General features: G+C 37.1%; 2 protein-coding genes across 4 annotated transcripts; one reads left to right on the plus strand and one right to left on the minus strand.

Moving 5' to 3' along the window:
- Nucleotides 1-513: 513 nt before the first annotated feature.
- LOC109596947 (probable inactive peptidyl-prolyl cis-trans isomerase-like 6) lies at nt 514-2,429 on the minus strand. Its single transcript, XM_020012553.2, has 6 exons — nt 2,208-2,429; nt 1,586-1,783; nt 1,366-1,523; nt 1,111-1,311; nt 719-1,053; nt 514-663 (listed from the first exon to the last, which is right to left on the minus strand). The coding sequence occupies exons 1-6, from the start codon at nt 2,373-2,375 to the stop codon at nt 554-556; spliced, it is 1,170 nt and encodes a 389-aa protein (XP_019868112.1). The 5' UTR covers nt 2,376-2,429; the 3' UTR covers nt 514-553.
- A 1,808-nt stretch (nt 2,430-4,237) lies between these two features.
- On the plus strand, nt 4,238-8,723 carry LOC109596965 ((E3-independent) E2 ubiquitin-conjugating enzyme UBE2O). 3 transcript variants are annotated; one of them, XM_049962045.1, is made up of 6 exons: nt 4,238-4,744; nt 4,819-4,962; nt 5,186-5,559; nt 5,618-6,242; nt 6,301-6,603; nt 6,657-8,723. In XM_049962045.1, exons 1-6 carry the CDS (start codon nt 4,304-4,306, stop codon nt 8,088-8,090), a joined length of 3,321 nt encoding a protein of 1,106 aa, XP_049818002.1. In that variant the 5' UTR covers nt 4,238-4,303; the 3' UTR covers nt 8,091-8,723. The 3 variants fall into 3 exon arrangements, with proteins under 3 accessions (XP_049818002.1, XP_019868134.1, XP_049818003.1); XM_020012575.2 differs by having other exon boundaries at nt 4,239-4,744; nt 5,609-6,242; XM_049962046.1 differs by having other exon boundaries at nt 4,239-4,744; nt 5,621-6,242.
- Nucleotides 8,724-8,745: the final 22 nt, after the last annotated feature.

Consider the following 8,745-nt stretch of genomic DNA (forward strand, 5'->3'; position numbering starts at 1 on the left):
AAAGAAAGATATAAAAGCGAAAGTGTATAAGAGTCGAGTGTAATGATGTAATGTTGCACAAGTTCAAGTTCTATGTCGTAAATGTTTGTTTGGCTTTCACTTCAATGCCGGATTATATCAATGCAAGGTCTGGTCAGTTCATTTATCCGATTTGCACTTGATTGATACGATATCTAAATAATGGTCCGTTAGTTAAACAGAAGTTTGGGCTTTTTGTGGGTTGATGCATCGATGTCGTCGTGTAAAGTGTCAAGATGGATGGCTTTTATAGTTTAAACAACATCACGTCTGCACTCAAAAGAGAATAAGAATGATAATATGGGATGGTAAAACACGTATTCGGTAGTTGTTGTCGATGATCTCATTCACCACTCTAATGCGGAAACAAAACGATTTACTGGGTCAGTACTGGGGAAAAATTCATGAAAGACACAACGGTTTATTCATATTTAGATTGTCATCTTGGTGTTTTTATAAATGATCTTTCACCATCGGACTGTGTAAACGTATAAATTAAACAAAAATAATATATTATTATTTAATATAACATAAATCATAATGTAAGTAGCGAAGAATATTCACTTGAATTACTCTGATCGTTCACCATACGATTAATTTTAAAGGCCTCTAAGTCGAAGCTGTGTTCCTCTCCTTCGCCCAAACCTTAAACACAAATAAATCATTGCTACCTACATGTGTGAAAATGATGATAACATACTTTGTCTTTTCAAAATTCTTGCCATGTAGCTAGAAAATATCGATTGCAACTCAAGTTTGTGCTTGACGACGTCCGTGTTCAATCCATAAAATCCGTGTTGCTTTTTGCTAATGTTGATGCAGGAGGGTGGTTCCGAAAATATGTTGTCAAGATCGTTTTCACTAGTTTCCATGAAATCTTCGATCGTTTCTTTTTGGTACAATTCCGATTCGTATTTGCCTGCTTCCACTTTGTACTCGCCACTGCGGATGATTAAAATCTCCGGAAGTGGAGATTCTTTCTTCGTCGCCACCTGTTCGATTTTCTTCAGAACGTGATTGCCTTGTATCAATTGTCTGAGATAAGTTGAAAAGACATAAAAGAGGTTGAATAAACAGCTTTATGTTTAATACCCAAACGCAACGAACCGACGATCCATCCAAAATGTGGGTTCCAAAGTGATGTAGAATTGCGAAGTGTTGTTGTTGTGTCGCTGTTTGTTGCACATGCCCAAAATGCCACGTTTGTCGTGGGAAACGAAATAATTTTCACAACGTTGGTTCATTCTCGGCCAAGAGAAGCCTCCGCATTGAATAAAACTGTGCTTCACTACCCTAAATTTATTATATTACATTGCTAATTGTTTACTGTTTTCAATTATTTCTTACCTGTGTATTTGCTTATTTCGATAACCCTCGTTAGTTTTAGATTCACATTTTCTCAAGAAATTTTGACATGTTATTGGAACCAAGTCGTTGTACAATTCAAATAGCATTGTACCAACGTTTTTCCTGTTGATAGTCACTGTAAAATATACCATTTGCCTCTGAAAGCAATACTTTCTTATCATTTCTTTTACTCAATATATATTATTAATAAATGTCATACGCATTTGTCGGTGATGCTTAAGAGATGATTTTTTAAAGCACAAATTCCTATTTCATGCCAGTTAAAAGTAAGATTTATTTTATATGTGCTTGCTAAAAAACTAATAAGTGTAGTTTCGTCTCCAACGAATTCGTCATTCAAGAAAACTACAACGTTTCCAGTTAAACACCACAAGTTTTCGCCCAATTTTCGCTTCATCTAAAAAATATCATATCTCAGTGGATTTCGTTACAATAACATTTAAAACGTTACAAATTTCAATTTTAGAAATACTTACTATTTTCTACTTTTTATTAGATTATTTGTATATTTGTTATTTTCGATTTATGATTTTAGTTCAAGTTTTTTTATAATTCAACTAATTTTCCCAAAAAAATTTAAGCTTTTTCTTCTTTTTATCATTTATTTATTTATTTATTTATTTATTTATTTATTTATTTATTATTTTTCTATCTCGAGCTGCTTGACCACAAAATACTCAAATGTTGTATTGACAGATGTATGGATGTTAGTTTAAATAAAATCACAAATCGAAAAACAAAAATATACCGACCAAATGTGCTCATCGCATTCGAATTACTCTAAAAAACTTAAAGTATCTCTATTTTCTACTTAAATATACCTTCAGTATGTACTCATCCCACTGTACATCCAGCATTCCTCTAACAATCGGTATGGAAAAATGTTGCGGATACGAATTGTGCAATTTATTAACAAGAAATTTGCACATTTGAAAACCACTGTTGACAAACAAGCCACAAATCATAAACTTTCTTGGTTTTTCCTCCATTTTTTTTGTACGAGAATGTAGAAATTTAAAAAAAAAATGGAAAAATTGACACTGTGATTTTTGATGTTTTCATTGTGACATTTCAAGTTATCGAATTTCTCGCGTAAATTTTTTTGTGTATCTACGCTGCATATCGTTGGTGAGACATTGTATTATATTTTTACATATATGTATATGATAGACGCGTATTAAATAAAGGTTGTAGACAAATTTATATACATTATAGCAACTCGTAAAATTTATTAAAAAAGTCAGTTGTATTACTTGAATTAGATGCCAGTACCTATAACGTTTAATGTTTTTTCGATTAGTGTTCTGTCTACTATCCAATTGGTTATTATAGTAACTTTTTATTTTATGCTCCTTCATTCTTCTCTGTGGTTTTTTTTTTATTATAAGAAGGAGAAGAAAAGTGCAAGAAAAAATATAATTCGGCGTTAGCAAGTACGAGAGAAATAAGAAGAGATGAATGACCAAGAGTTGACCACTACGTAAGATAATCGTTTCGCATATTATAAAAAAATTTGGTGAAATTGGTCATGTCAACTGTACTCATGTCAAAAAGTAATCCAATCTTATCATCAATTGCTGAAATTAGTTTAACAACTACAAGAAAAACCTTGATTTCTACTAATAATGTGAAAATTCATTCATTACATCACAGAACACTGGGGACGACCAATGTGTAGTGGTGAGTCTAAATTTAATTTTAAGAACGTGCTATAGAGACGAAACTACACAAGAAGTTTAAATGTGTTTCAACACGAAAACGATTCCAAACACAAATCCAAAATTGTGAGGGATTGGTTAAAAGACCAAAGCATCGATGTTTTCGTCTTACCCGTCGCAAGCTTCAAACATCAACCCTATTCGACATAAATATTTCACAAATTTAAATGAATTAATTCATCATAGATATTATACGAAGTGTTAGTGATAAATTAAATAACATAGGTTTAATCATTAAAAATCCTCTTTCTATATTCATATCCAGCTCAGTTAAGAAAAAAGTAGTTTTTATAATACTATCTAAAACAACAATAGTAAATTAATATTATTTTAACAGATCACATTAAATAAAAGAGTTATAGTTAAATCATTTAATATTTTAAAAAGTTGCTATAATAATGACCACTATTATACTGTATATAAGTTTGTCCCACTCTTGCAGATAATACGCTTTACAAGTGCTTGCTGGTATACGATGTAAATATGGTAAACTTATGCGAATACGAATTAATAACTGTGCATATTCGTTCTAATGCTATGTTTAAATTTGGATTCAGTAAAAAGAAATATTTTTAGGGTATATAAGAATCTAAAAGTTAAGTTCTTTTTTCATATTAGAAATATATCTCAATGAAATCGTGTCTATAGGCAGTAGGTTAATATCTTAATTTCCAATAAAAATTCTCACAGAAATTCGCTTTATGAAGACGAGCTACGTGCTAAACGCGACAAAACCAAATATTTATTGTTTACTAAAGGTATTAAATATTCTGTTTCATATTCAGTCACGAGTCGACAAGTCAAATGTATTTCAATCTGTATATTATATCAATTCATTACTACGAATTTACGTGTTCTGACATATAGGCAATCTCGTTTACGAGTGTTTTCGTGTGTCGTGTAAACTTGTCTTTTCAGGTACGTCACACAATTCGAATATTAAACATCAAAATTGTCAGATTTTAATTTGTCGAAAATGCAATTTTCTATCAAAATTATAGAAGATGCGACTGAATTTCGTTAGTTAAACAGTAAGTAGTTTTTTATGATTTATGCAATCATTTTTCCAGTAGTAGTTTTAGTGTTATTAGGTGGTGTTGTGTGAATGCGCCGTAGAAACGTCACCGACGAAAAAAAAACAAACATCAATTTGAAATAGGCGAACGATCCATGCAAAATCCCACGTTTCAGGTCTGACGATGAGCGGTGCGGGTGAAAAGACCGCGGTCAAAGAGTTCTATGCGAACGACATCGTTTACAAATTGAACAAACGAAAACGCGTCACATTCGGTGTCGTTCAAGATTCGTATGAGGGTTCGTCGGATGTAGACGACTTCAATGCACTGCAAAAGGGCCAGATCAGGGTGGTGTGGAGCACCAGTTGCCGGGAACAGGTCTGGAATCAGAATAAGGTTCGGTTGATGAACAGGAGCATTATTCCGGGCGATATTGTCAGGCGCTTGGTGAAGGGAAAAGAAACACAAAGAGGATATTGCAAAGAAACTAAGCAATTGGCTACTTTACAAATTGTGGGAACTGATAAAATAATCGAACATGTTGCCAGTGATAGGTTGCAGGGGTTGAGACCCTTTCAAGTTGAGGATGCTGTCTGTCTCGATGATAAATTTGGCAGGATTGAGGTAACATTTACGTCTTTATTTACAGAACTTGAAATTCATATCATTAATCTGCCCTTTGTTTTATATGGACTTAGAATGTGGAACAGTTGATTACAATGCAATCAAAATGTGGATCCATAGTGGAAGTTTTAACAAGTATCAATCACGAGTTGGAGGATTACTGGCTGGCAAAGAGGAACCGAGTTGGATTTGACATGTATTATCCAGGGCAAGAAGTGGTAAGAATTTTGCATCAAATTTTCCTTTTTTCGTAATTTTTTTTCAACATGTTTTTGTCATTCAGCTTTTTTTACTAGAATTACTAGTGGATTTCAAACATGGATGCAATTGTATATAGGGTGTGTGTTTAATGAATATGGACTGATTTTAATATTATATAAAATTCAATTTGTAATAAAGAAATTGTATTAACGTTTTGGACGCTAATCTAATTGATTGTAGATATGCGTGCCTGCCAATTTGGACCAGCCACACTGGTTGCGTCGATCTCGATGCATCAAGCGCGGTGCTCAGTCAAGACAACGTTTCACCATCCAGGCAGTTGAAGATGTGGTCGTTGAAGTAGCTTGGTGCGGCGATACCACTCATTTTGCTGAAGTGGTCGCCGACGACGTTAAACGTTTGAAAGTTTTGGAACGGCCGAGTGACACTTGTCTCGAATTGAATGAGCGGAAATTATTGAAGCTGGGCGTCAGCGATGTGCTACTGACTAAGAAGCAATGGAGCAGGAAGATGGCTCAGATGTGCAGAGCGGAGACGGGCAATGGGGGTGGAGTCAAAGTTAGACATGTGGTTGGCGGATGCAACAACAAAACGTACGTCAACTGATTTATTTTTGTTTGTTTGTTAAGGAGACCATTTTAGGTCGGTTAGTAGGATACCAAAGATGCGCGCCCCTGTTTCGCCATACTCGCCGCCACCATCAGAAACACAGTCGGAGGAGTTTGCAGCCGATGAAGATTGGTGGACAGAGGAAGGCGAACTGTCCGACGAAGAGGATTGTATAAGTACGTCGTCGCCGATTAGCGGTACAACCAAACACAATCGCCGTCATTATCCGCCGAAACCGAGAGAACTCGTGCCAGGCAACACTTTGGCGGTTGAAGTGGTATATGTAGAGTCGAAGGTTACGGTAGTATGGCAGGATGGCACCGTCGAAAAAGATGTTCCTTCCACGCAGCTCTACTACTCCATTTCATTGGACGATCACGAATTCTTTCCTGGAGAGTGGGTCGTTCACGATCACAAAAAATTGGAAGAAGACAAGCCCGAGATGTATGGCGTTATACAGTCTGTTGATTATTTGGAGAGGACGACGACGGTCAAATGGTTTGAATACTCCAAGGAAATGAATCAGCCTATGGATGTTTCCATCACTGAAATGTCCGTTTACGATTTAAAGAAACATCCAAAGTTCGCTTTCAGACCCGGAAGTATCGTTAAGGCAAAACCAACACAACCGGATAAAATGGGAAAAGTCATTGACAGTTGTGTAGAAGTATGGTTTTATACAATTGTATAAATCATTCGACCCCGTTTACTTATTTATTTTTTAGGGGTACGTAAAAGTAATGTGGCTCGATCACACCTTGGAGGACTGTTGGCCGCAAAATATAGAACTGATTCCCGATTCCGACGAATTGGATTTTTCCGATTCATCAGACGACGAAGACGGCACATCCAGCTTCGGACGCGTCCACATCGACTCGTGGGAGACCGAAAGCGTGGAATCGTATGCAGGGGACGCCGGTGAAGAAACTGCCCTTCAAAACATGGCTGCACGACTGGATTTCGTCAGGAGTCGCATATTATTTCTCAGGGAGGCTTTTCGGCAACACACCATTGCAGATAATTTTTCGGCAAGTATTTTTATTCACTTGTTCTTTGTTAAAGTATAGCAATTTTTTTACAGTTTTTGAAGGATCTTTTACTCATTTACGACAACTCCAGTTATTTGGACAAACTACTGGGCACATCCTTCTTTAGTCTAAAGAGCAAACATTTCCAGACACTTTTGATGCAGGCGAAGGAGAAGGCACGAAACTTGGGAGTAGAGTTGCGGGGTCGTTTGTTTAACACCGAAACTGGTCAAGTTCCTTCGCTGCCGAGAAGCACGGCTAAAATAGCCGAAAAGGAAAACATTAATAAGCTGATAAAACTGGAGCACAGGATGAACGCCGAAATCGAAAAGAAAGACGATTCGACTAATAAAGACAAAGATAATAATACGAGTACTGTTACAACGCCGTCCGCGGAAAGTAATTTCGAAATAACACAGGAGAATCTCTGCATAGAATTGCTATCCATGCTCAAAATACGTATGGATTTGGCATACGCGGAGATAATTAGTAGGATTGGCGGTGTTCAAGCGTTGAGTGTAATGACGAAAGCATCAACTAACATTACGACACCGCCGATGAGCAGCACTCCCTGGCCGACAAGTATGCCCTCAACCCCTGAAGACACACAATTGCCTAATCCGTTGAAGATGACTCTGCCACCGACTCCGCCCGGGTCGGCGAAAGAACAATCATCTATGGCGGACGCACACGCTGAAGGCTACAGAATGCTGGACGACCCGTCACCCCTCCATCATTATTGCGCAAGCAAGTTTGAGGCGCAAGATCTGAAATCACTGATGAAAGCTATCAATAAGGAGCTGAAGTTGCTGCAGGAATCGCTCCCACCGGGAGTTTGGGTGAGATCATATAGCAGCCGGTTGGATCTTTTGTCGGTAATGATTCGTGGACCGGCCAAAACGCCCTACGAGGACGGCCTCTTTTTGTTCGACATCCAACTGAGCCAGAACTATCCAAGGTCGCCGCCGTTGGTTCATTACATAAGCTACAGTTCGGAGAGACTCAATCCTAATTTGTATGTTGAGGGGAAGGTTTGTGTCTCGTTGTTGGGCACGTGGATGGGTCGAGGCACTGAAGTTTGGGGACCGAACAGCACTTTGCTCCAGCTGATCGTGTCGATTCAGGGTCTGATTTTGGTGGCGGAGCCCTATTACAACGAGGCGGGTTACGAGAAGCAAACGGACACGCAGCAGGGCTACGAAAACTCCCGCACTTATAACGAATTGGTCGTGCTCAAATTGGTGCAGTCAATGACCGAAATGCTCCAGTCACCGCTCGATATCTTCAAGGAAGAAATTTTGATGCATTTCTCAGAGCACGGGAAGCTGTTGTGCAATCGGTTGGAGCGGTTCTGCAGCGACACTGATCCGTCCAAGCCGGATTATCCTTTGTTGCCGGTCAGTAAAGGATTGAAGTTATCTCTTAACGCTGCGATAAGTAATTTCAAGGATGTGCTCAAAAAGGTGCTTGCGCAGGCCGAAAAATAATGTGATTGGTTTGTTGATATTCACTTGTCCTTATTTTGTTATTGGATAATAAACCTTTGGATTCTGGTTGTTATGATATATGATGTAATGTAATGAGGGTGCGTTCATTCGTTGTGGATATATTGTTCTTTATTTATTTGTAACGATTGTTCATTTAATAATTATTTATTGTGATTGCACAAACAACGTTGGATGACGGTTTTAAATTTTGGAAATTGACCACAACACTCATTTTTATGTGTTGCATATTGTTAATTGGAATGGAATATGATATACCATGAAATGGAATGGTTCAATTTTTCAAATTTTACGCTCGATTTTTACGTTGTTCTGTTTGTGATGTATTTGTTCTGTGATGGATGAAACTGAACATGTATTATGGTGTTTGCAAACTTCAGTCTTTTTTCTTAACATGGAAATTTGTAAGCACCACTTATTTCTCACTATTACTATTTTTATTATTATTGTTATTAATTAATTAACTTGTTGACATTTGCTGAAACAGTACGACAGTGTTGAATTGTTCGGGGTAATGCCTAAGCAAGCACAAATAACGCGTTAATGAAACACAATCCATTTTGATTAGTTCTAGGATTTTTCAGGATTTCTAAAAATAAATACTGTTACTGTTTATTTATTTGAATGTTATTTCGAC

The sequence above is a fragment of the Aethina tumida genome, chromosome 1 (assembly GCF_024364675.1).
Source record: "Aethina tumida isolate Nest 87 chromosome 1, icAetTumi1.1, whole genome shotgun sequence".
Lineage (NCBI taxonomy): Eukaryota > Metazoa > Arthropoda > Insecta > Coleoptera > Nitidulidae > Aethina > Aethina tumida.

Coding starts and splice junctions, on each gene's coding strand:
- LOC109596947 (XM_020012553.2), bottom strand. CDS start 2,375: ATGGAGGAAAAACCAAGAAAGTTTATGATTTGTGGCTTGTTTGTCAAC. Junction 1,524..1,585: donor TAAGCATCACCGACAAATGC/GTATGACATTTA, acceptor TATTGCTTTCAG/AGGCAAATGGTATATTTTAC. Junction 664..718: donor AAGAATTTTGAAAAGACAAA/GTATGTTATCAT, acceptor TTTGTGTTTAAG/GTTTGGGCGAAGGAGAGGAA.
- LOC109596965 (XM_020012575.2), top strand. CDS start 4,304: ATGAGCGGTGCGGGTGAAAAGACCGCGGTCAAAGAGTTCTATGCGAAC. Junction 6,243..6,300: donor TCATTGACAGTTGTGTAGAA/GTATGGTTTTAT, acceptor TTTATTTTTTAG/GGGTACGTAAAAGTAATGTG. Junction 6,604..6,656: donor CCATTGCAGATAATTTTTCG/GCAAGTATTTTT, acceptor ATTTTTTTACAG/TTTTTGAAGGATCTTTTACT.